We start from the raw sequence: 27,404 nt of genomic DNA on the forward strand, positions 1-27,404 counted from the left end.
TTCATGGTCTCCTTTGTGTCAAAACATAGTTTCTTTATTTCTTTTTATTTTTGCTAGAATATGATTTTTTTCTTCTCATCACTGCCGGCTCCCTAAACAACTAGTATATCCACCACAGACATTTTCTTATCATTCACGTTAACCTTAATCCTCTACATCCCAGCTTGCATCCTTACCCCATTCCCCAACCTCTACCCTTCTCCCTTCACTAAAACTATTTTCTTAAAAATTCCAACTGCCCTCTTTGTGACATCATCTCAAAGTTCATCCTTCTGTATGTCTCTGTAGCATGAGAACCTTGTTGACAATTCACTTTGAGCTAATAATTTTACCTCTGGAAAACAAGTTATCCTTTTTCCCAGATAACATCTACATCCCCCGTCAGTTCTGATTCTGGGCTTTAAGATTCTCCAGTGTTCTTTCATTTCTATTACAGGTCTACATTCTTTCTCCCAGCTCAGTGAGTCCCGGGCAATGTTAAGTTCTCTCACAATCTGGGATATCAAGTCCAACATTCTTTGCCTCCCCAAAGCCTCTGACCCATATAGGAAGCAGCCTATGGAAAAGCCCACCCTTGCCACCCTCTCTGCAGAAGGAGACAGGGAGAAGGAACCATCATTATGGGACTTACTGAACAGGTTATTCCAGGTCACATTTGTCTTTTCCTCAGACTCTATTGTTTGGAAAATGAGTACCCTGTGATGGTCCAGGTTTTTAAGCAATTCTTCACAGTAAAATGGAATCCCACAGCTTCCCTCTGCCATGTACCTGTAGTGAAAACAACGCAATCTATTTATATCAAAGAACCATCTTTAGGGAAGTAAAAATATTTGAGTTTTCTCAATCACCTGAAAATAATCACTTCTCTTTCTCCATTTGTTTTGGTTTGTTTTTCATTTTTAGGGATTGCTTTTTCTTTTTTCTTTCATTTTTAAAATTACATAATAAACCATTTAAATCTTTCCAAAGTCAAAACTATGTAATACGGTACATCCTCAGTCTTGCTTCCCTTCCTCACCTTACAAGTAACCATTTAAATTAGTTTCTGGTTTATCTTTTCAACATTTCTTTTTAAAACTATAGAAAATGCACACACGTATTTCACTCTCTTCCTTAGATAAAAGACAGCAAGTTATACACACTGCACACTAGGCAACCCCTTGTTTTTTCACTCAACAATGTATCCTGGTCATCCCTCCATATCAGTAGATCTTTCTTATTTCTTTTTATAGCTACGTAGGGCTCAACCGTGTGGATGAATCCTAGTTTATTCTAACTATCCTCTTAGAGATGGACATTTGGATTGCTTTCAGTCTTTTACTAGTACAAATAATGCCTCAATAAAAACTGTGCCCATATGTCACTTCATATTTTTGTCAATATATGTATTTTTAAATTTTTAAAGTTTTTATTGAAGTATAGTTGATTTACAATGTTGTGTTAGTTTCAGGTGTACAGCAAAGTGATTCAGATATATATATATATTCTTTTTCAGATTCTTTTCCCTTATAGGTTATTACAAAATATTGAGCATAGTTCCCTGTCAGTATATCTTTGAGATAGGTTCCTAGAATTGGGAAGCCTAGATCAAAAAGTAAATGCATATATAATAAAGGTATACATATATAATAAATACATACATAATAAATACATACATACATACAGAGAGAAAGAGGGAGAGACAGAGAGACAAAGGGAAAGAACACACAAAATTCATGCCTGGAGTTATTTTAAATGAGACTTTGTCCAAGACGTTTCTCTTCCAGAAGCAAAGCAACCTCATTAGAAAGAACAGATGCAGATAGCAAGGTGGCTTGTGAACAGCCAGCTAAGGAAGAGGCATTGTCCATGTTGTTAAGGGGACTGCTGTCAAGACCCCAGGAGAGGAGTCACTGAGAAGCTCAGAGAGCACTGACGTCACCATCTACCATGACAGGGAATACCAGTACCAGACCACGTTATTGCCAGCGACTAAGACCTTGCTCAGCTGTGGGCTGTGGTTCTCAAGGCTTACCAGTTTGCCTTTCGTGTTACTTGCCCATGACAGTGCCCTTAGTCACTGTGGGTTAGAGTGAGTGTACCCATAGCCAGCATGATGAAAGGGAGACAAAACTGAGGTCCTAAGCAACGTTTGAGACGGTGTAACAGGGACCATAACAAGGAAAAGTGAGCAGCACCTGTCCTGTCAAGCATGTTCAGTGGCCCCTTTGAGAGGCGGGACCCACAAGAATCCTGAAATGGCCGCTTTCAGACACATCTTAAGGAATCTGATGAAGTCGGGACCTGGAGAATGAGTGCAGATGTCAAGGCCTCAGGACAGACATAGGTTACTCACGTGTCTAGTTCTTTGGGGATACCCCTGACGTTGAGGTCCAGGCAGACCTTGTTGAGGATGTCCTTAGGCTGCACGGCTCCAAGGGTGACATAGGTGGTGTTCCTGTTCTTCATTATGGCACTGGCAGCTGCACAGGGTATGTCGATGAAGGGAGACAGGGACATGATGATGAAGATGGGAACAGACCGGATAAGCTTCTCCATAAAGGTCCAGGAGGCTGAATCGATAAACTGGCCTTCATCGATGATGAAAATAATCCTTTCCTCTTTCACCGTCTGGACAAGGTGGAGAAACAGAAAGAAAAATGCTGTAGGACTTCAGGGGTTTTTTTTGTTTTTGTTTTTGTTTTTGTTTGTTTTTTTGGCTGCACCGAGCAGCTTGCAGGATCACAGTTCCCCGACCAGGGATTGAACCCAGGCCATGGCAGTGAAAGCGCCAAATCCTAACTAGACCACCAGGGAACGCCCGTGACTTCAGTTTCTTATACACGTGTATGGGTATGCATGTGTATCCACCGAGTTTTGTGAAGCTAAGTTAAATCTGTTCTTTCCAATAACTTTGCGTTAATTTAGATTCCGCTAATTGGAATCTGTGGCAATTGGGACAGAACTGGCTGGAATAGACTGTACTTGGTCAAATCTTTGTGTAAAGGTAATGTAAATATATAGGATATATGGGGTTGTAGTCAAGTTAAACAGCCATTACATAAAAATTACTGAGGTTTACTTCAAGTCATTCTAATCTATTGAAAAATGAAGGTCTCCTGGAAATACACTGACATTTATTCAACCAACATCGATTCAACACATACTTACCAAGCACCCACTGGGCTAGGTGCTAGAGGCAGAGTGCTGAGAGAAACTCACCTGGTCCTTGCCCTGCTGGCAGTTTATGCTGTTCTAGCTTGAGCTATGGCACATGTTACACTTAAAAACAGATCGTGTGTCCCTTTTCTTGTGTAGACTACCTTTCCCTAACTAGTCTGAATTATTTATTTACTCATTAAGCATTTATTGTGCATCTGTTAGGGTCAGGTACTGTTTTAAGCACTGGGGATAGAGTATTAGACAAAATATAGAGCTTACATTTAGTGTGAGCCCCTGCATAGCGGGCCCTGCATTTCCATAGTGTAACATGTCTAAATGGAGAAAACCTTCCCCACTCTTACTGCTCCAGACTGCTCTTGGCTTCTTTTGTTTCCCTCTGGGAAGAGATTGGGTTAAGCCATTCTTTCCCTCTGCATGTTTTTATAAACTAGAGCAGCAAAGGCTACATTCAAATTTCAAATTTCAGAAGATGATCATTATAAAGTAGTATAGCCTGCCTTATCACATATACGTAAGTCCCCTCTTACACCCCCATTCTGTCACCAGATCGTTAGTTCTTCACTGACCCTGAGAACATTTTAATGAATAGGGGTTAGCATCCCATTGTTTTGTTTTGTTTTGTATTTGACTAATATCTTTAAAACTACAGGGCAGGGAGTTCCCTGGTGGCGCAGTGGTTGAGAGTCTGTCTGCCAAGGCAGGGGACATGGGTTCGAGCCCTGGTCCAGGGAGATCGATCCCACATGCCACAGAACAACTAAGCCCGTGAGCCACAACTACTGAGCCTGTGCTCTAGAGCCCACAAGCCAAAACTACTGAGCCTGCAAGCCACAACTACTAAAGCCTGCGCACCTAGAGCCCGTGCTCCACAGCAAGAGAAGTCACCGCAATGAGAAGACCACGAATTGCAACAAAGAGTAGCTCCCGCTCACCGCAACTAGAGAAAGCCCCCGCACAGCAACAAAGACCCAACGCAGCCAAATAAATAAACAAACAAATAAATAAATAAAAACTACGGGGCAGTTAGAAATGTGAGTTTTAGTCATAGAATAGCCTTGTCAGTGAATTATTTGTGAATTGGGGAGAGTAAAGCAGGAACCAAAAAACCTACATGAATTCAATAGTACACCAACTGAGAAGTTTCAAAACAAAAACAAACAACTAAACAGATTCCTAGGCCCAAACCAAGCCCTTTTCAATTTGGGGTAGAATTCACAAATCCATTTATTTTATGAAGCTTCCTGGATACTTGTGGTGCAAACAGTCCAAAGCCTGACATTTAGAAGCTACTGATATAGCCTTATTTGCCTGCAATGGAGAAGAAGGAAGTTGTGTTATAAACTTACACAATGCCACAAACTTGAATTGTTTATTTATGATGTGCCAGACACTCTGCTGGTCAATAGTGATACAAAAATGAGAAAGAGGCTCCCTTTCCTTAAGAAGCTCACAACCTCCTGAGGGGGAGAGACACATATATAAGTAGCAAATTGCAATACAGTATGGAAAATACAATAAGAAATATGTTCAAAGTGCTACAGAAACACAGCAGAAGAGGAATTAGTCATGCCTTGTGATTTGGGGGAGTTCTCACTGAAGAGGTGACATTGAATGATGAGTAGCATTTCTCCAGGTTAAAAACAAAAAAGTCTTTTGGCTTTTATCTTATTAGTATTGAGAATTAATTGGATAGTATAAAGCACAGGTTGGAGCGATTTGCATACACTTTGGCAGTTGTATGGAGGATGAATTGGAGTGGAGAGGTATGAGGCACAGAGATTAGTTGGAAAGCTATGGAAATAGTCCAGGAAGAGAAAGAGGCTGAACTACAGTAGGGAACAGAGGACGGGGAGATTCCAGTGTCAGTCTGAGGTAGACATGGTAGGACTTGTCAACTGAGTAAATGTAGAAGATGTGGCAACTGGTGAGGAAGGGAGCAAAGATAACTTTAAATGACGTGTGAATGAATTCGCTATTAACTAAATCAAGGGTCAGGATCAGGATGAGGAAGATAGGGCACTAAAGTAGGAAAAAAAATGAATTTAGTATTAGACACTGAACTGAGTGTGAGTCCCCATATCCAAGTGGAATACACAGTTCTTGGAAATATGATTTTGGTGCTTATACGAGAGCTGAGGAATGGGATATAAAGTTGGTGATCATCAACATATAATGGACAGTCATGATATTACTCAGAGAGAAAAAGTTAACATTGGTTGAGTGCTTCCAATGAAAGAGGCACTATTCTTTTTTTTTTTTTTTTTAAATTTTATTTATTTATTTATTTTTGGCTGTGTTGGGTCTTCGTTTCTGTGCGAGGGCTTTCTCTAGTTGCGGCAAGTGGGGGCCACTCTTCATCACGGTGCGCGGGCCTCTCGCTATCCTGGCCTCTCTTGTTGTGGAGCACAGGCTCCAGACGCGCAAGCTCAGTAATTGTGGCTCACGGGCCCAGTTGCTCCGCGGCATGTGGGATCCTCCCAGACCAGGGCTCGAACCCGTGTCCCCTGCATTAGCAGGCAGATTCTCAACCACTGCGCCACCAGGGAAGCCCAAGAGGCACTATTCTAAGTTTTACACATAATCTAGTCATTTAAACCTTACAACCCTGTGAGTTAGGTACTATTATTTCCTCATTTTATAGAAGGTAAAGTAAAAGCATGGACAGGTTGAGTCACTTGATCATGGTTACCCAGGTAGCAAGTGATAGGCCTAAGGGCTCAAACCTTGGTAGACTGATTACAGAGCCTATATACATAACCAGTTTGATAGACTGCATCTCATACAGAGGGAGAGAAAAAGAGGACTGGTTTTAAGGTGAGGCCAAACTCCCAGGAGTAATGTTAAAGGACTCCTTTCAAGCACAGCTAAATTCTGAACAGACTCTTAGCTTGAGGTTTGGAAGGAAGGAGGAAAATGAAACACTTTGGGTTAAATCTTTCACATACTTCAAAGCTTCTTGCCATTGGAGTCTAAACCCTTGAGGCCACCTGGCTTTGTGGTGAGATGCCCCGTTTCCCCCTCCCCATTATTTGACCCATAGATGCTCTTACTTGCTCCAAGATCTTCATAAACAACGCTTCCAACTGCTTCTGCTTTCTCATGGTGCTCATCCTGGAAACCTCTCGTGAAATAGGGAACTGTATAAAGAATTATGAGAATATTGAGTAAGGGCAAATAGCAGAGGGAACTACTAGTTGTATGACTCTGGCAATTCACTTTACTGTTCTGTGCCTTAAAATCCTCATGTGTTAGATAATCCGTAACATCCCTTCCAGCTCTAATACTCTATGCCATTGAATCTAATAGATACAGGAAAGAACAAGGCACATTCTTGTCTTTGCATTGGCAGTCACCTGTGGGAGCAGAGTGATTTCGTGCCCTGGACTAGCTAGTACAGTATAGCTATGATGGGAAGGTGAGAAAAGAAATGAATCAGCAGGTGGCTATTTGGGTTTTCTTGAGTCTGGTACCAATATATCTCAGGAAGGTGGCTCATTCAAGGATTGGGAGCCATTTCCTTACCACCTGGACGCTCCAGATGAGAAAAGAAGAGGATAATAAAGGCCAAAGAGATGCAAAGTCATAAAGCATCAGGGAAGAGTGGCCACATCTGCCCCATCACTGTTTCTCACAGGAGTCTAACACTAGCTAGTTACCTGCACATGGAAAATGTCATTAAGAAGACAATGGAACTTTTCATCCAGCAGTGACTTGACTTTATTTTGAAGGTTGGTCTGTCGTTCTTTATAATGTTTGCAAGTATCCAGACCTAGTACATTGGCCATGAGTATCTGGATGGTATAAAAATTTTGATGGAAGCTGATCTTAGTCAATGCAATAGCAATAGTCCTGTTTATAAGAAAGTCAGGAATCAGAGTATTAAAATAATGTTTTTTGAAAACAATAAAGGTTGAAGGAAAGCCCTGACTCTTCATATTCAGTTGTAATGACAGATTTCCCAAGCTATCTGGAAGCTGTTCTTTATTTGTGCTTCAGATACCCTCCCTTATTCCACTATGTTTCTAAGCTCTGTAAATGTGTCCTAGCTATCCCCTCTTCTCTAGCCCTACCACCAATGCCTGGCTTCAGGCCCTCATACTCTCACCTATACTCCCTAACAGCATACTACTACCCCTGTCTAGCACCAAGACTCTCTGAATGCATCACCTTTATGGAAGCCTGAAGCACCTAGATAGATGCAAGTCTAGGCTAAGTCTAGACTCCTTCATGTGACATATAAGCCTTTCCAAGGCCTCATTGTCATTTCTTGCCACTCTCTGCCCAGCAGTCTACCCTCCACCAGCAACAAACCAGTGAGTGTTCCCTGCACATCCAACTGTTTCTTCTGTTTATGCCTTTGCTTCCCTCGGCCTGGAGTGTTATCACTTCTCACAGTCCCTCCTAATCCCTCATTTCCTGTTCATTTATAAATCTCAGCTCAGGAGTAACCTCCTGGAAATCTTCCCTGATGCCCTCAGGTTGGATGACATACCGCTCTTTCTCGTAGCTTTTACAGTACTCTATTGCGTGCTTCTATCAGTGTCCTCACCACATTCTATTTTTACTGTCATCTCTCTTTCCTTCTCTTTTGCGAGAACTCCTTGAGGGTAGGGATCAGATATTATTCGTCTTCAAGGCTTTGCAACTTGTTATGGATTGATTTATGCACCCCTCCCGCCCCACCAATTCATATGCTGAAGTCTTAGCCCTCACAATGTGACCTTATTTGGGAATAGGGTCATTGCAGATGTAAGTAGGTAAGTTAAGATGAGGCCATACTGGAATAGGGTGGGCCCCTAATCCAATATGACTGTCTCTTTATAGGAAGGGGAAATTTCGGGGATTCCCTGGCGGTCCAGTGGTTAGGACTTCGTGCTTTCACTGGTGTGGCCCAGGTTCAATCCCTGGTCAGGGAACTAAGATCCCGCAAGCCACGCAGTGGGAAAAAAAAAAGAAGAGGGAAATTTTTGGGCACAGACAGCACACATGGAGAACATCATGTGAAGATGGAGGCAGAGACTGGGGTGATGCTTCTACAAGCCAATGAACACCAATGACTGCCAGCAAGCCACCAGAAGCTAGGAAAGAGGCACAGAACAGATTGTCCCTCACAGCTGATGGAAGGAACCAACTTTACGACACCTGGATCTTGGACTTCTACCCTCTTGTACACTGAGACAATATACTTTTGTTGCTTAAGCCACCTAGCTTGTGGTGCTTTGTCATGGTAGCTCTAGCAAACTAACACAGCACTTAGTTCCTGGAACATAGTAGGTACTCAGTAAGTGATGGAATAAATGAGTGTCTTCTGGTTATTTTGAATTATCCCCTCAGCAATGTTAAAGGTATTTTAAAACTAGTCTTTCTCAGGCCTGACATTAAAAAAGAGTAGAAACACAGTTAAAAATAAGATTAATAAGAATGTTCCCCTTAAAGCCTTTACGTTAGATGGTGAAAGGATGTGAGACACCATTACCATTGTCTTGGTCATCGTCACTGTTATTGAATACCATACCGTCCACCTCCATGAGATGGGTTGTCCCAAAGAGAGCCCTCATGACATTCCTTATACGAAAAGAGACAAACAGCATGAGGTAAGTACATCAGCTCTGCCTTCTGAAGGAAAATCCAGAGGCCTTTCATTCTCTAACCATACTCTCAGGGCTCAGTGGTTTGAACTAGTGATTCCCTGTCGGCCACATGGATAAACTTACATATTTGTTCTGCAAACCCAATCTATCCTCAACATTTATACCAATTGTTCTCAAACTGTGCATTAGGAAACTTAAAAATATCAATGTCCAAGCCTGTCCTGGCATTAAATCAGGATCTCCAGGGGTCAACCCATCTTCCATTTTCTCAGTTCGATATGTTTATCATTAATTATTTATCTAGCACAAGGGGCATGACACCCAATAATAACTGATAGATTGTGGATAGTTTACATAAGGCAACTTATATAAAGGAGAGGAACACTGAAACAAAGGAAACTCTTAAGGATGTCAGGATTCTCTGGATTCACAAAAAAATGGTCATTGCAAGACACTCACCTGTGGTTCTCACCTTGGGCCAGGTACTCAATTTCCACTAGTATCTGGCTTTTTCCATATCCCGATAATCCTTCGTACATCAGGACTCGGCTGCAGTTAGATATCAAAAATTCCTTCATAGTACACATGAAGTATTTGATCTCCTTATCGCGTCCTGTTATTTTCATTTTTTAAAAAGGGAGCAAACCCAATCAACATAAAATAGTCTAGAAACATAAAAAAGCACATAGTGATACAGCTTCTAAGAATACCCTTGGAATTTCCATGGCATTGTTCATGGAGTTTCTTGAGGTCCTGTGCACTTTAAAATTTTTAAAAATCTTTCTCTAGAACTTTCCAGTTAACAGTGTGGTTTTACAGTTTTGTTTTGTTTTGGTTTGGTTTGGTTTTCTTTGATTCCCACAAGCTGTGAGGGAAAGGATTCTTATAATGCTCATTATGATGTCCATTTAATTTTAGTGTAGAAAACTGAGATTTGCTTAAATTATACAACCAGGAATTAAACCAGGGCTATCTGACCCTAATGCTTGTTTTCTTTTCCTTTTTCTGTAACACACTAGAAGTAACTATAGATTATTACATTAGGAAATCAACTTATTAAAGTTAAGGTTCCCATGTTGAAAAATATGGATAAAATTTTTTTATTTCTGATTCTGTGAAGGAAACTTGCTCTTTGTAAATGAGAAATTATACTTATCTCAGGGCTACTAAAAGTATTAACAGTGATAAAAAAAATTCAATTTGCTTTAAAAAACTCATATGTAGATTAATTCTATCATAAGAACAACCTAAATTCTTAGTAAAAATAAATTATAGGTTTTTTTCCTTATTATAAAACTAATGCATGCTCACTGTAGAAAATATAGAAAACTTAAAAAAGGAAAAGAAGAAAATAAAAGTCCTCTTGGGTTACAACACTATCACTCTTATTTTTCTTATGTGTTTTTAAATATGTGTAACAGGATGCCCTGACTGAAATCTGAAACTCAGCCTACAGTCTTTGAAACCTGGGTGGATAGGAAGGAGTTGGCAGAACGGTAATTTCTGTCAAAAGAGCTGGAGACCAAATCAGGGTTGACTCTTCCTTCTTTGCTGGACAGATCACTGTGGAGGGCCCATTCTGTTTTCCATTGATAGAGTAAATACATACCTAGGTGTTAGCTAAAGTCTATTGAAAACCAAGACCACTACTCTAAGTTTAGATGTTTTATACGAAGAAGCTAAGTGTTTATTTGGTAATGTAAATTTCTGGGTAAGATTTCGTGAGAATTACTCTGCAGACCATATTGCTTCTTTTAGGTGAAACATGTCCTTTCTGAAAACACATTTGAATTTCAATTTTGTGAGATGTGTAGTATTGTTCTTTGGCCTAAAGCTTACACAGGAACTTAGAAGATAAGGCCCAGAAGGCTGCAGAGCAGAATCTTCTAGCTGTTTTATGTTCTATTTGTATAGAACACATACAGGTAAGAACTTACTGATTGTCTTTTTAGTTGGATTCTAAAATGAGGTTAACTCAACTTGCCTTGAAGTATGCATACCTTGTTTCTATTTGAACAAGGCCCTAATATCTGAGACTGTTGTATGCATTTTTGACCCTAAAAGAACACTTTTTGTTCATCTTAGTTTTGTTATCAGTTAGCATATACAATTTCATTTACAGGCGCTCTTGTAAAAGAAGGGTATTTCCCATACGCCTAACCTCTGACAGTCTGTTTTTGGTTATAGCTTTAAGGAAAGATATGTGGGCCTGATCTTTACCTTATACTGGTGAAATCAGGGCAAAAAGGCAAGTAGAGAGAATTCCCTGGCAGTCCAGTGGTTAGGACTCTGCGCTTTCAATGCTGAGGGCCTGGGTTTGATCCCTGTTCAGGGAACTAAGGTCTCACAAGCCGCTCAGCAGCAGCCGAAAAAGAAAACAAAACAAAACACACACACAGGGCTTCCCTGGTGGCGCAGTGGTTGAGAATCTGCCACGGGTTCGAGCCCTGGTCTGGGAAGGTCCCACATGCCGCGGAGCAACTAGGCCCGTGAGCCACAATGAATGAGCCTGCGCATCTGGAGCCTGTGCTCCGCAACAAGAGAGGCCGCGATAGTGAGAGGCCCGCGCACCAAGATGAAGAGTGGCCCCCGCTTGCCGCAACTGGAGAAAGCCCTTGCACAGAAACGAAGACCCAACACAGCCATAAATAAATAAATTAATTAATTTTAAAAAAATTTAAAAAAAAAAACCACACACACAGAAAACAAACAAACAAACAAAGGCAACTAGACCAGACTGAGAAATATATGCATATTATAGCAATGTATTCTAATATGTCTGTCATACTGAGTCCTCAATTTTGTAGAAAGGGTGTTAGGACTTCCATTTACTGTCAGTCATTATCACAACAAGCATATCCTAGGATGAAAAGTTAGGCCTCGGAGGAGGGTGAGAGTGGGCATTCCTTCTCCTTTCTAGCCTTCAAGAGTTTGGGGATCTGGACTTATAAGAAGTGATGTGCTTGCAGACTCTGAAAACTACCTGAATGCACTGAAAGTTAGGCACTGCTGCTGGCTCAAGTGCTCTTTGAAGTTCTGGAACTGTTGCCTTCTTTTATGCTCTGCTGACATCAAGATTCTGTCCTAATATTCCCCCAAGGTGTGGGACAGAGCCTCTTCTCAAGTGCCCTAACACAATTATGACCGAGATTTAATTTATAATGATACTTTTAGGGATGTTCACATCTAACAGATGGAAATTACAAGTGTTACTTGAAATGGCTGCCTTCAGAATCCACAGGCCAATCTTCATGTGGGTCTCTTCTCTACCTCATTTTATGTCTACTTCCCTGTATAGTCTTGAGTTAGCTTTCTTATGATAGGGTCCCTCTCACCAAGAATCACAAAAACATCACTGCCAGAGGGATCATAGCTCTAAATGTAAAAGGTAAAACAAAATTTCTGGAAGAGAATCTAGAAAAATATCTTCATGACTTTTGGGTGAGGAAAGATTTCTCAAACAGTACACAAAAGCACTAATTATAAAGAAAAAGATTGATAAATTGGATTTCATTAAAATCAAAAATTGTGTTCATTAAATACATAATAAATACATATAAATAGAGTAAATAGAGTAAATACATAATAGAGTAAATACATATAAATAGAGTAAATACATAATAGAGTAAAAAGGCAAGTACAGAATGGAAAAAGTTACATACAGTAAAAACAAATAGACCCATTTTCAGAATATATAAATAATTCCAACAGATCTATAAAAAAATACAATCCAATTGAAAAATAGACAAAAGATTTGTACAGACTCTTTATAAAAGATGATTTCCAAATGGCCAATAAATATTTGGAAAAGGCGCTCAACCACATCAGGGAAATACAGATGGAAACCATGGTGAGATACCAGTATAAACCCAACAGAATTATTAAAATTATAAAGACTGAGAAAACTATCTACCAAAATTGTACCCTTTGCCCCAACAGTATCACTCCTATATATATATACTCAACAGCAGAAATGCATACATATGTTCACCGTAAGACTTGTACAAAAAGCTTTATGGCAGTATTATTCATAAGAACCCAAACTGGAAACAACTCAAATGTTGTACAAAAGCAGAATGAATACATTGTTATATATTTATAAAAGGGAATATAGTCATTCCTCTGTATCCACAGGAGATTGGTTCCAGGACCCCCGGGGATATCAAAATCTGCGGATGCTCAAGTCCCTTATATAAAATGGTGTAGTATGTGCATACAACATAAACACATCCTCCTGTATACTTTAACTCATCTCTAGATTAATTATAATAGCAAATACAATGTAAATGCTATGTAAATAGTTGCCGGTGTGCAGCAAATTCAAGTTTTGCTTTTGGGAATTTTCTGGAATTAAAAAAAATTTTGGGGGGGCTTCCCTGGTGGCACAGTGGTTAAGAATCCACCTGCTAATGCAGGGGACACAGATTTGAGCCCTGGTCCGGGAAGATCCCACATGCCGCAGAGCAACTAAGCCCGTGCACCACAACTACTGAGCCTGCGTGACACAACTACTGAAGCCCATGTGCCTAGAGCCTGTGCTCCGCAACAAGAGAAGCCACTGCAATGAGAAGCCCGCCCACCACAAGGAAGAGTAGCCCTCGCTCACCGCAACTAGAGAAAGCCCGTGCGCAACAACAAAGAGCCGACGCAGCCAAAAATAAATAAATAAATAAATTTAAAACAAAAAAAATTTTTTGATTTGTGGTTGTTTGAATCCATGGATGCACACCCTGCAGATACAGAGGGCCAACTGTACTACACAGCAATGAAAATGGATGAATTATAGCTACATCCAACAATATGGATGAATTTCATAACGTAATGTTGATTTAAAGAAGGCTTACGTAATTACACAATATATGATTTCATTCATATAAATTTTAAGAACAGGCCTAAGTAATTTAGGGTGTTAGAAATCTTTGGGTAAAGGGAGAGGGATAAAGCATGTGAGGGTTTCCAGAGTACTGTTATTTTTCTATTTCTTGGCCTGGATGGTGATTATACATTCATTTTGTGATAATTCATTAAGCTGAAGACTTATCATTGGTGTACTTTTCTGTATGTTTTGTTATAGTTCAATAAAGAGGTTTAAAAATCAAGGCTCACTACCTACCTAGCAAAGGGTAACCCTCATTTCTGTTGCAGATGAGGTATGCCATCCCAAACATGCTGAAGAGAAGGAAAGAAAAGATGTTAGCATCAAATCAGGGAAATACTGAGAGCCAGAGGGACTAGTTCTTAGTTCCCAGAAAGCCTCCTTTTCAGTCTCTAACAGGAATCTATCCCCTCTTATCAAGGGGTCTATCAAGGGGTGCAGATGCCAAAAGGAAGGGAAAGGAGAAGTTCTTACCTGGTAATAGAGTCTCCAAACAATTTAGGTAGCTGCCTTTACCACAGCACCTGGTACGTTGTTCGAAAAATGCTTGTTGAGTCTGCATTGGTAGAACTGACCCTTTTCTAGGGAAACCAGACACTCAGTATGGGACCCAATAAAGTTAGATGTGTTATATTGTCTCACAGCATGGAAAGATTCTACCAGTTGCTCAAACAATGATCGTTCAACTTTGTGGAACACATGCTATGTGCCTGGCAGTTTTAAGTGCTGAACATGTATCATTTTCTTTACCCCTGACAAAAACCTTATTAAGAAGGTATTACTATTATTATGTCCATTTTACAAATGAGAAAATTGAGGTACAGAGAATTTAACTTGAACAAGATCCCATGGCTAGTGGTGACAGAGGATAGTGACAGAGTCAGTATCTAAAACTAGGCCAGGGGTATATGCTTGCCCACTGCATAATATCATCTCTTGAAGGGGCCTTTTTAGACAAATGGCTCATTCCCTTGTTTATACTATCATACTACCTTGTTATGCCTCTGTTGTAGCACATACCAAAGTTTCCTATGTAATATACAGCTAATTTTGTGTATGTTGTCTTCCCCATTAGATTTCAGGACAGGAACCAGGCCCTGTTCATATTTGTATGTGTATTTCTATAGTCTCTTATTTGCAGAGATGGTATAGAGAAACCATAAAGAGGGCAGGCTTTGGGATCAGATAGTCCTGGTAGTTTCAGAAGCAGTAGATAGTTTCTGTGGTAGACTGACTGCATTAATGGCGCCACGTCTTCATTCCTACTTGTATCTATGCCCTTTGCTATGTACTGTACCTTTGCAGTGTCCTCCCACTCTGGGCTCAGACTTGTGAATGTTTTGGCCAGTGGGATGTTAGCAAACATGACATAGAGGCTTGAAAAATGCTTGCTCTCTCTTGATCTTCTGATATTGCCATGACTACATGCCTGGGTTAGCCCAATATAAGATGAGACATGTAGAGTCAAACTGTCCCAGTTATGTCAGCCAAAATTCCCAGTTATCCCACCTGAGGTCATCCTGGATCAGCCAACAACCTGTTGAACCCCAGGCATGTGAACAAGCCTAGGCAAGATCATCCAAATCCGCCAAGATCAGCTGAACCCCACATATTCATGAGATAAATAAAAATTTACTGTTGTATACAACTGAGGTTTTGTGGTTGGCTATAATGCAGCATTATTGTGGCATTTTGAACCTTGGCTCAATTGTTTACTAGATTTATGACTATGGACAAGTCATTTAACATCTCAGAGTCTCAGTTTTTAAATTTATAAAATAGAGTTAATAATAGTTTGTTTCTACCTCACATAGTTGATATTGAGGTAAAGTGCCTAATATTTAATAAGGGCTCACAAAAATTATTATTCATTCATTTATTCGAACAGCATTTTATTGATGATCTACACATGCCAAGAACAGTGTTGAGCCCTGGGAATACAAAGATGAATAATAAAAACTCCTTGAACCAATTATAGCCCCGATTCTGTTATCTGACCCTTTAAGACCCAGATTCTAGCTTGCTAGTATAAAGAATAATACCTTCTCACTTTCCATCCACCAAGCACTACTATATAGAGCTTTCCATGCTGTTCATTCATTTATTCATCATTACTGATGCCTACCATGCATTGGGGATATAAGAATGAACAAGAAATAATCACTATCTTCAAAAAGTTCCCAGTGTAGTAGGTGAAAAGGCACATCGAGTCTGTGATTGTGATGAGCGTAATGAATGTTCTAATGTGCTATAGAGTTACACAGAGGAGGAAACAGCTAAACTATCTGAGCTGGGGTTGGGTAGCTTCCAAAGGCAGCTTCAGAGAGGAGGAGATCCTTGAGCTGGATTTCAAAAACTGACTGTGTTAGCATACGGTATTTGTTTTTCTCTTTCTGACTTACTTCACTCTGTATGACAGACTCTAGGTCCATCCACCTGACTACAAATTTCATATGGAATCTAAAAAAAAAAGAAAATGGTTCTGATGAACCTCGGGGCAGGACAGGAATAAAGACGCAGACATAGAGAATGGACTTGAGGACATGGGGAGTGGGGAGGGTAAGCTGGGACGAAGTGAGAGAGTGGCATGGACATATATACACTACCAAATGTAAACTAGATAGCCAGTGGGAAGCAGCTGCATAGCACAGGGAGATCAGCTCAGTGCTTTGTGACCACCTAGAGGGGTGGGATAGGGAGGGTGGGAGGGAGACGCAAGAGGGAGGGGGATATGGGGATATAGGTATACATATAGCTGATTCACTATGTTATACAGCAGAAACTAATACAACATTGTAAAGCAATTATACTCCAATAAAGATGTTAAAAAAAAAATGACTGTGGTTTTCCTAGGAGACTGGGGATGGAATGAGTGAAAGGGAGGATAATCCCCTTAGAAGCCCCCCCCGCCCCCCCCCCCCCCCCCCCCCCCCCCCGCCCGCCACCCAGAGGAAATGGCACAGGAGGAGATGAGGGAGGAAAGGCAGATGGTTACTTTGTATGTCATTGCAAGGAATTTGAAAATTATCATGATAATGATTGGAAGATACTGAGGGGTTTTAAGCCCCAATGAGAGAGCAAGTTGGGCTTTGAGGGAATGTATTTCTCTAAACACCTAGAGGAGGAGCAATCCCTGTCAATGCCTGGACACACAGTTGACGTGATCAATAGTTAATGGTTGGTGATTGGGTCCATCTGGGTCCAAATAGATACTCGAATGAGGGGATTCTCTGTTCTCTTTACACAACCTTTGAAGAATTACCCTCATAGTCTCAGAACTGAGGGTAGAACGGGATCTTCCACCGTGCTATACTATCAGCAGGATAGAGGAAGATGAAGGAATTTGAAATCTGGGCCTTGGTCTGGGAAGGAATAGATTTTAATTTCATGAGCTGGCTTTGAATCTGAAATGGGTGACCTGTCGTTTTGCTATCATAATTGTCCCACTTCTTTACTAAAAAGTACTGCAAGATCAATGCCCCACACTCACACTTTCTCATTAAGGCCCAAACACTGATACACTGGTCCAGAATCTGCAACACCTTTCATGACTTTCTTTGGAAGCTCTTTAAAAAAGTAGGCTGGTAGGTTGCTGCCATTGTAGGTGACGGAGTCACAGGTCACGATTCCTGGGTAGTACATCATCATCCTGGCAGCTATGTTGACTTTTTGACCAATGACTATAATAGGAAGGAGAGAGAAAGGCAAAGAGCTGGGAGAAAACAGCCATTGAACTGAGTGTAATCTGAGGCATACTGTCCCCAACCGGCATTGTTACCCTTTACTCCCTTTGCCTCTCATGGATGACACAGCAATCTCACCTTCAACTACCCAGATTCAGCCAATGGCTATTTTAGAATATATAGGGAGTTAACTCATTTAGCCACCTGGGAGGCTAAGGGGACAATCTGCTTAGGGATAGCAGGACCCTGAATATGGAGGGGATTCTGTTAATTGGGATGGTGGACAGGGCCTGAGGGCCCTCAGATGAGGTATACTTGGTCTTCTGCTACAAGAGAGATAAGCACAAGCTTGGGCCTGGAACAGTGATCTTCAATTGGGTCTGCATGTTCCTGTGTATGAGCCTTCATTTAATTTTTTAAGAGTGAGTAAATGGGGCTGGAAGGAGTGTGTGTGTAGGATTGGTTTAGGGGATATTGTAAGAGGTAATACACTTTAGTGCACAGAGTCTGAAACCAGGTTATGCAGGTTTGGATCTCAGCTCTACCTCTAACTACTATGTGTAAATTACTTGGGCAAAATACTTGAACTCTTCCATGCCTCAGTTTTCTAATCTGTAAAATGGAGTTGATAATAGTACCTCTCTCAGAGGGTAGTTTATGAAGATTAATGAGTTAATACACATAAAGAACTTTGAGAAGTGCTGGGCTGCTAGTAAGCCCTCAGTTAATAATACTACTAACTAGGTATTAAATGTTGCACTTTGACATAAACTTGAATATTCCTGATTAAGATATTCATTTTTTAGAAACAGTTTATTATGGGGAAATTTGACCATACAATAAAGCATCGTATCATGAATCTATATACCCATCACCGAGTCCCCAAAACCATTAACCCATGGCCAATCCCGCTCCATCCCCATTCCCATCCACTCTCCACCCTGTATTATTTTGAAGAAAATCTCAGACGTCGTATCGTTTCAGACATAACTATTTCAGTTTTATATGTATTCAGTATTTTAGATGTATTATTTCTGAACATTTAAAACCGTAATAGGATTGAAAAGGAAAGAGCAGTGAAATCTTGAGATAACACCTACTTACTATTTCCTTTTGAGATGAGTACTATTTACCAGTAATGCCAATATTCATAATTTTTAAGAAGCAGTCCTGGGGCTTCCCCGGTGGTGCAGTGGTTAAGAATCCGCCTTTCAATTCAGGGGACAGTGGTTCGAGCCCTGGTGCAGGCAGATCCCACATGCCGCGGAGCAACTAAGCCCGTGCGCCATAACTACTGAGCCTGCGCTCTAGAGCCCGCGAGCCAGAGCTACTGAGTCCGCGCGCCTAGAGCCCGTGCTCCGCAACAAGAGAAGCCACTGCAATGAGAAGCCCGCGCACCGCAACGAAGACCCAAAGCAGACAAAAATAAGAAAATAAATTTTTAAAAAAAAGCAGCCCTAACCTCTCCCAGGAATTAAGTAAGAGTAACTGTTTAATGTGAACAGAAAATTAACATAAAGGCCCATCGTCCCACGAGCTTATGGCTCCCCTCCAATGACTGCATATTTCTTATACTCAATCATAGCCCCAGAAATGCATATTTGCAATCATTGAGTTGTCAAGAGGCAAAGCTATATGGCTTGGTTCCATCTGGAAGACTGTAAACTTTCTGAAGGCAGGGCTCACGTCTCACTTATTTTTGTCCTTCCTCCCACCAAGCCCAGTGGCAAGGCACAGTGTTTGCTGAAAGGAGGATGGAGATAAGTTAGCCCCGCACACCTGTGTACTCGTGCCTCACAGAGTGTCCAACGATTCCGCAGAAGACAATTCCGCTGGCCACGCCGATGGAAACAGTGCTGGCTCCGGGCAGAAAGAGAGTTGTGAGGAGAGAGGCAAAGACAATGAGCACAGAGAAGGCAGGGAGGGTGGGGACAAGGTGATGAATGGGATGGGGGAGGGGCGGGAAAGGATTTTCAAGAAATAACTCTCTTCCCTTTGTAGTTAGGTTAGGGCAATTATACATGGCCTGGCGATGTAAAGGAGGGGCAGTCTGTGACAGAGAACTAACTTATTAGAAGTGATCACTCAGTTCACTTTTCTGCTATTTTTAAGTATTCATCTGAGCTATTTTTCTGGAAAATAAGCTCATCACCCCAAATGGACTTTCAATATAGAATGACTGAGTAAACAATTTTAACTATCTTTTGTGATTGCTAGAAAGAACAAGGTCATTGTTTTGAAAGGAAGTAACTTCGTGTGTGGCATCAAAAGCTAACTTTGCTAATGCATCCAGATGACTAGAGGCTGAGAAGGTGGAATATTTAGGGCAAGGGGTGGTACCTGTTAGAGTAGACCAGAGTGGGCCGCAAGTAGGGTCACTGGGGTGCTCAGTCTGGGGGAGCCTGAGGGCACTGGGCTCTTGGACAGCCGGGGTTGAGGATGGTAAACATTATCTTGACAGTTTTACTCACTGGATCATCTTGAGGCCAGATCAATATATAAATTTCCAACCCAAGGACTTTATCTCCTAGTTATTAAAAATCAACTCAGATCTCCAACATAGTTGGGAGTGCGACCTCTACCAGAAAGTAAGCCAGAGTAGAGAGAGACAACTCAGTTAGACTCTCTCTGGTGCATTTGGACTTTTTAGGAGTATCCTTTCTCCACCTGGCCTTGACCATCTCCCGTCTGACTGCGTCAGGGCTGGGTTTGCTCACCCTACCTGTACATTAGGTGAGTAATGAATGCAGACATAAGGGCACCCAGGCAAGGACAGCCTTCTCCTGCCTTCCTCTTCCCTGACACTTGTCCTATCTCCCCATATCCTACAACAGGGTCAGGGACCAGACGAAATCAGGGTCTGGAAACACTCACTGGATCTTGTGGACCTGAGAGCAGAAGTCAAATATATCCACAGCACTTTCCAAGGCATGAGTGACCTCATCAGGTGCCTTTTCCCCGGGAAAACCAAAGACACAGAGAAAGGAGCAGCCCTGTGAGGGAGAGAATCAGCAAACACAGCTGGTGGACAGTCAGCTTTAAACTGGACCAGCTAGATGGCCCAGTGGAGGGTGGGCAGCAATTTTCACTCTCTGAAACAAATTTCATCATGATTTCTCTCACACCCATTTTATTTTTAGCAAACTTCATGTAACTTCTAGTGCATCATCAACAGTAGGGCTTGATCCTGAGAGGAGCTTGATTTTGCTCCAGAGATAGTGGGTTGTACTGAGCTATTTGTGTGCACCCTCCTCTACTCTCTCCTGTGGCCAAAGTCTCGGGCTGCAAGGTACTAAGTTGAAGGCCAAGAAGTAGCACAGAGCAAAAGGTACCAGCTCTGGAATCAGAAAATCTGTGTTCTCAGGCCACTTCTCAAGTGTAGAAACTTGGACAAGTCAATTACACTCTATGAACTTCAGTTTATGAATCTGAAAATGGGTATGACCTAGACTTGCTGAGGTTGGTTTGGCTACTGAAAATATTAATATATTATGTATACATATTCACACATATATACACATATACCTTATAAACTCTACAGTTGTTTTCAGATATTGTTATTATTCATTTTTCTTAAGGATAAGGGCTTAAGCTGGGGGTGGTTTTTCTCGCAAAAAGTTAACTCTTTCAAGCAGAGAGTAAACTCTAAAACTTGGCATTTTTACTACCAGTCCCTTAAAAAATGATCTCAGACGCTGTTTTCTGTAAGAAAAGGACCTAATGAATAAAGCCCAATGAGTTAAAAATTTGAGTCTATGTACGTCATATCCTGATAAAATGCAAAAGAACAGTAAAATGCCTCCATTTCTTCAACTGTCTCCAAAAAGAAGCTGACCAAGAATCAAATCCTAATTGGCGCTGGGTTCTGTTGGGATGTGCGAGGGGAGCCCTGAATCCAGGTCTGTGAAGAGACTAGAGGGCAGCCCCTTTGGGGCCACTGGTGGGTCTGCTTTGCCTGGAAATTCTCCCTAGTGGCTTGGGAAGGTCTCACGCTGGCAGTGAGACTAGCATCTCTCATCTGCTTAGTGCTGACGTGAACTAGGCATGGCAACAAGCGCTTCACACATATATTTTTTAAAACTTCCAACAATCATTTGAGGCAAATACTATCCCCATTTAAATAATATCCCTATTTTTATTCAGGAACAAACTAAGTCTCAGAGAAGTTCAATGACTTGCTAAGGTCACACAGCTGGGAATCGTTGGAGCCAGGAACTGTCTCTCCAGGAACTGTCTGGAGTGTCTGTTAGACACTGGACTGTTCTCTTAGGTTCTATGCTCTTTTCTGATGATACTCATGAATCAATATGGAAGAAAGTACTAGAGCACACTGTGCTGGAGGGCCCCACTCCCTCAGAAGCACAGAGTTTATTTTTCCTACAAAGAATTTGTTCTTTCTGCCTGGTTCTGGGACAACGTGTGTGAGTTACCCATCTCTGCAGCCCTAGCTTGCAGTGGCTATGAAATGCTCAATAAGTGCTTACTGAATGAGTGACTGAATGAGTGTGGAGCAGTAATTGAGTGCCCTGCTCTTAAGATACAGAAACACCTGAGGTGGGGAGTCAATTCTCAGGAGCACTTCTGTGATAATTTTTATCACATCATTTTTCTCTGAATTGAATAAGAGCAGATTGAAAACACTGAGAGCTAGATGTGACACCCACCACCACACCCACCCCAACTGATTAAGAAACTGAAAGGGGAACGGGAAGTGTACATATGGCAGGTGGAGATTATTGGAAGTTACAGCTTCTGGGGTATGACGGTTACTAGAAACCTGACCTAAAATCTCTGGGAGATGCATTATACCCTGGGTTGCAGATATACGTATGTATCGTAAAAGCTAGTTGAACACAGTGGTTAAGAGCACAGACGAAGAAGGCACATTACCTGGGCTTGAATCCCAGTCCCCCATTTAATCTAATCTTGTCTCAGTATCCTCAACTCTCCCTAAACCTCCTCATCTGTAAATTGGGGACAATAAGAACAGTACCTACCTCTTAGAGTAGTCATGAGGAGAAATGAGTAAAATATGTAAAGTGTGGAGAACAATGCCTGGCACATAGTGAGTGCCATATCCACCATGTAAGCTGTAATTATAACTATGAATAAAGACTGATAGTTCTAGGTTAAAGGTGTCTATTCCCTCCCTCTCCCCCATGTCCATAGACACGAACGCTAACCTTAAATTATTGGTAGGTACCCACACCTTTAGTGGGAAATTTACCTTGTCAAACATGAAGACTTTGTTGATTTGGCCTCGGAAGACCCTCAGGACAGAATTAATATGCACGCAGGCATCCTGGATGGCTGAGCCTATGACTTCTGCTTTGTCTTGTTCCTTAAACATCAGGTTCACAAACACGATCGTCACTGGGCGAAGCTCAGACAAATAGCCCCGAAGCTGTTTGTCATCAATCTGCAGTTTAGAGGGAAGCTTTCCTTAACATGTGTCCTTGGCAGTGGATCTTTCCTCCCAATATCACCCCTACACCCAAAATTATCACTGGGATAGAACTAGCCTTTTGAGATTCTCTAGGGAAGCTGAAGTTATCAAAGTTGGGAGGTACAACACAGAAGAGGCAACCCAAAGTAAAAAAGATGGAAATGGAATGGCCTTTCAAAATCTCTTCCAGTGGGAACCTACACACCTGCTCATTTTTGGCCAGACACCACTCCCTTGCCCCATCTGCTATCTCCCTCGTGCCAATATGAGCCATCACAATAAAAAAAGGACTGCTGTTCTTTTGGCTCCCTTACAATGTAGGAATAAGAATAGCATGCTATGTAATTCAACCTTATATTTTCATAGTAAGGTACCTTCCAGAATATTTTCATATTCTATGCTATTTTATCCTCAAATGAAATAAAATCAGCATTATTATCCCCATTTTACTAATTAGATAACTGAGAGATGGAGAAATAACATAATTTTCCCAAGTCACATGGGGAAACAGTAGCAAACAAAAATGCAAATCTACAGACTTCTAGTCCAACATTCCATTTATAACATTCCCGTGCCTTTTGGGGTGGTATATTTCATTCAGCTCCCATCTTTTCTCTAAGTATCCACAACAGGCACAGGGAAAGGAAAGGAGGGTGTTCCCAAATTCTCCCTGCCTATAACATCAACCCTGAATTTTGTTAAATTAACTGCATAGCAAACCAATGGGGGAGAATCACTGCATTTTTTTCTCCCCCAAAGAGCACAAAAGTGTCAAATTCTCCATTGGCTATATGAAACACATCTTCTGGATGAAAGAGGAAATTGTGTATAGGGAATCTTGCAGCCAGTTGTGTATAGGGAATCTTGCAGGCTGAGACAGTCCTGGTTTCATGTAATTTGAGACTTTTCATAAAAGATAATTTAATAATTTCTAACTCACCAATATGATAATTTTCAATGAATTTCAAATGAATTTCTTAAATAAGTGTAAATAATTAATATTAAATACATAATTTTAAATATTTTAAATAAATAAATTAATTAAATAATTAAAATTTTATTCTATCAGGCCATGTGTTCTGAGTTTTGGTTTGGAAAATGCAACCACATCTCTGTTTTTTTTTTTTTTAAACATATCTTTCTATTATATGCCTACAACTCTCTGTTTTGTTTTACTTTGAATTTTTAGGGGTGCTTTTTATTTTTTTAATTATTATTATTTTTAAAATTTATTTTATTTATTTATTTTTGGCTGCGTTGGGTTTTCATTGCTGCACTCGGGCTTTCTCTAGTTGCGGCAAGGGCTACTCTTTGCTGCAGTGCATTGTGGGTTTCTCATTGTGGTGGCTTCTCTTTGCTGCAGAGCACAGGCTCTAGGCGTCCGGGCTTCAGTAGTTGTAGCACGCACGCTCAGTAGTTGTGGCTCATGGGCTCTAGAGCGCAGGTTCAGTAGTTATGGCACACAGGCTAAGTTGCTCTGCGGCATGTGGGATCTTCCCAGACCAGGGATCGAACCCGTGTCCCCGGCATTGGCAGGTGGATTCTTAACCACTGCGCCACCAGGGAAGTCCCCACATCTCTGTTCTTGAAGTGCAGGGACAGGCCTTGGTAAAGCTGTAAAAGGTTTCTCTTTTGCCTCCTTTCAGCCCCCTTAGCTGTTATATCTTCAGCTGGTGTTCGTCATTCCTACCCACAATTTTCACAGTGACTCACGGAGTCTTACATATCCCATTCGTGTAGACCTTGCTCTCAGCTGGTAGCAGCTGAAGAAGCATAATGTGTTATATCTCTTAGAGGGGGGGAGGGGAAGAGGGGGTGGCTCTCTTGAGCTTCAAAAACCTTGAAGAGTCGAACAATTGCAGGCACTAAAGGCAGTGTTTCTAAATTGAGCAGAATGTGGAGGGGTGCATTCTGGTAGCTCTTCAACCCACACTGTGAAGGCAGCTGCCCACTGATCAGGCTTGTCCTACAAAGATTTCCTCTAGGGCACAACTGCATTTTGATGGGATTAAGAATTAAAACAGCCATATATTAGAGGCAGTGTATAGCCTGTGCAAAAAATGTAGGGTTCAGAGAGAACAGGGTTCAAATCCTAGCCACATTTCCTACTTTACAACCTCAGGAAAGTTCATGGTATCCTTCTGGGTCTCAGTTTTCTCACATATAAGGGATAAAGATATCTGCTAAGGATTGTGAAGAATAAATATATGAAAGGGTAGAGGGACTTCCCTGGTGGTGCAGTGGATAGGACTCCGAGCTCCAAGCTCAGGGGGCCTGGGTTCAATCCCTGGTCAGGGAATTAGATCCCATGTGCATGCTGCAACTAAGAGTTCGCATGCCACAACTAAGCAGCCCGCCTGCCACAACTAAGACCCAGTGCAACCAAAAAAATAAATATTAAAAAAAAAAGAGGTGAACCAGTTGGCTATAAATGTAGTTCAAATATATGTAGGCTATAAAAAAAAAAAAAGAAAGAAGGAAAGAGTAGAGTATCTGGCATATGATGAGTGCTCAGAAACAGTTATAATTTGCACAGATTAATGCATTTGAGAGAACCTAGATCTAAGCAAATGCAAAGGGAAAACTTTGGGGGCTGGAGGTAGTTCTGAGAGTTCTAATTATCTGTATTAACTTTCAAAGCTTAAGATCCAATTCAAGTGACTTAAGAGAAACAGTATCATTCACTTGATGTCTTTCTGCTATGTGGCCTATAGAAAGGGTAACCATATGTTCTTATATACTTGGGACAGTTTCACTTTGCCCAGTTGTGTAAGGCAACACAGTCCTAGTTTACGCCTGTTGTCACAGTGTAATTATGAATAATGCCCCTTTAACTCTTAAAAGTATCCTGATGTGAACAATAAACTTTTCAGTCACCTAGACATGGAGAATGTCAGCCCCACCTCTTTTTACTTCAACGAAACATTTTACAAGCTACTGATTTTCTTGATCTTAACAGCTGTCCAAGATCCCTGACACCCCAAAAGCCAATAAATTAAAACATGAAAATACCTGTTTCAATATGCTTTCCATCACATACTTTTGTAGGGACAACTCCAGTTCAGGATCGGACTCCAGCATGCAAGCAAGCCTCAGGAGGTCTAAGAGGGCAGAAGGAGGGGAAGGCTCAGAAAGGGAAGCTTGGCTCTGCAGTGCTAGAGAGAGGCACCTCCCAGTCCCCATTCCCTTGGGCAGTGGTCTTCACTGTTCATTCAGGACACTCTGGGCTACCTAGTGGCCAAATAGGGCCAAGGGAAATCCAATGAGAAGTTCTCAGAAGTTGCGGGTTTCCCAAAATTCAGTGGCGTGTAGCTCAAAACCCTGTTCTAATTGTCATCACTCTTCAGAACTTAAGGAGACTTTCACCTCCATACTTGAGCTAAAAGTCTTGCCACAGGTGATGGGAATGGAGAGATGAGGGAATGCCAATGGAGGACAATGGTGATAGAATGTAGGGGATGACAGAGTTGAAAGAGCAGCACAAATAAGATTCAGGACACTGGCTTCTGATCTCAGGTTTGATACCAACTCACTGTGTGACTCTGGACAAGTCACTTCACTGCCTTGGTTGACTCCTACTTCCTTGTCCAGGGGAAAAAAGCACTGGGGTTTCATTATCTCTATGGTTCTCGTTACTATAATGGTTGATAGTTCCATACTCTAAAATAGACTGATAGTAGGTGGTAAGAATGAGCTTGAAGAAATCAAAAAATGAGGGAGAAAGAAAGGATGATAGGCTTTTAGCAGGGAATAAAATAATGATAATGTGAAAAAAAATAGTTGAAAAATAACAATGGAGTCTGAAAGGGATACAAATTAAGAAGAAAATTTAATTTTAAAGTCTTTATGGAATATATTCAAAACCTAGTATATTTAAAACACCATGCTAGGCACTGTGTGGGGAAAAAAAGTCATTAGGAAACTTGGACTTTTTCCTGGAGGCACTGACTTATGGGCATTCAAGTATAATATTTTTAGAAAATTTAAATAGAAAAAAGGCCAAATGGGCTAAAAGATTATAAAGACCAGAGAGATTCAGAGGAGGCAGGGGTCTAGACAAACTGGTTTAATCTGAAAAGGGTTCAAAGGAGAACTAGGAATTTTACTCAATCTTGAATGACTTATAGCTTTTTACTAGAAGGATTGAGGAGGGCATTCCTAGCAGAGGGAACCAAGTTGGTTAAAGTCAAGAATGAGCACAGTATGTTACTCTAGCCTGGCTGGAGCCCCATGTGAATATTGGAGATTAACAAGAAATGACACTAAATAGACTGTGGAAAAAGGCAAAGAGCTCAGGAAGAGAGCAGGAGTTGTAAAGGTCTAGACCATTACGGTGGCAATGGTTATGGAGACAAAACTTATAAAGAATTTGGCTAGTTTTTGTTTCTGGTACCTGAGAGTAACTTCTAAATCTTTGGGATTTCCCAGTTAATAGGATTGTCTCTGTTATTCACTGTGGGCCCTTTGGACCACACCTGAATTTATGCTAATGAGATGATTCAGGATAGGGGTCTATCTGGAAAGACCAAGCATGTGATAAGAGGGTTGGGGCTTTGAGCCAGGTGATTAGAGCCTGACCTCCAGGACTTCTGAGGAGGGAATGGGGACTGGAGATTTAGTTCAATTGCAAGGCCAATGATTCAATC

At 41.2% G+C, this 27,404-nt stretch overlaps 1 protein-coding gene across 1 annotated transcript in view; it reads right to left on the bottom strand.

Annotated features, from left to right (window-relative positions):
• ADCY10 (adenylate cyclase 10) overlaps positions 1-27,404 on the bottom strand; it is an 88,568-nt gene that overhangs the window by 51,380 nt on the left and 9,784 nt on the right. Inside the window, exons 7-17 of the mRNA XM_036838448.1 lie at positions 25,771-25,859; positions 22,540-22,731; positions 20,187-20,305; positions 19,092-19,168; positions 17,120-17,309; positions 13,867-13,922; positions 9,213-9,366; positions 6,819-7,011; positions 6,213-6,299; positions 2,336-2,610; positions 632-768 (exon numbers count right to left, since the gene is read on the bottom strand). Of these exons, the coding sequence (XP_036694343.1) occupies positions 632-768; positions 2,336-2,610; positions 6,213-6,299; positions 6,819-7,011; positions 9,213-9,366; positions 13,867-13,922; positions 17,120-17,309; positions 19,092-19,168; positions 20,187-20,305; positions 22,540-22,731; positions 25,771-25,859 (1,569 nt within the window). The remainder of the gene's footprint in view (positions 1-631; positions 769-2,335; positions 2,611-6,212; positions 6,300-6,818; positions 7,012-9,212; positions 9,367-13,866; positions 13,923-17,119; positions 17,310-19,091; positions 19,169-20,186; positions 20,306-22,539; positions 22,732-25,770; positions 25,860-27,404) is intronic.

This window comes from Balaenoptera musculus, chromosome 1 (genome assembly GCF_009873245.2).
Source record: "Balaenoptera musculus isolate JJ_BM4_2016_0621 chromosome 1, mBalMus1.pri.v3, whole genome shotgun sequence".
Classification (NCBI taxonomy): Eukaryota; Metazoa; Chordata; class Mammalia; order Artiodactyla; family Balaenopteridae; genus Balaenoptera; species Balaenoptera musculus.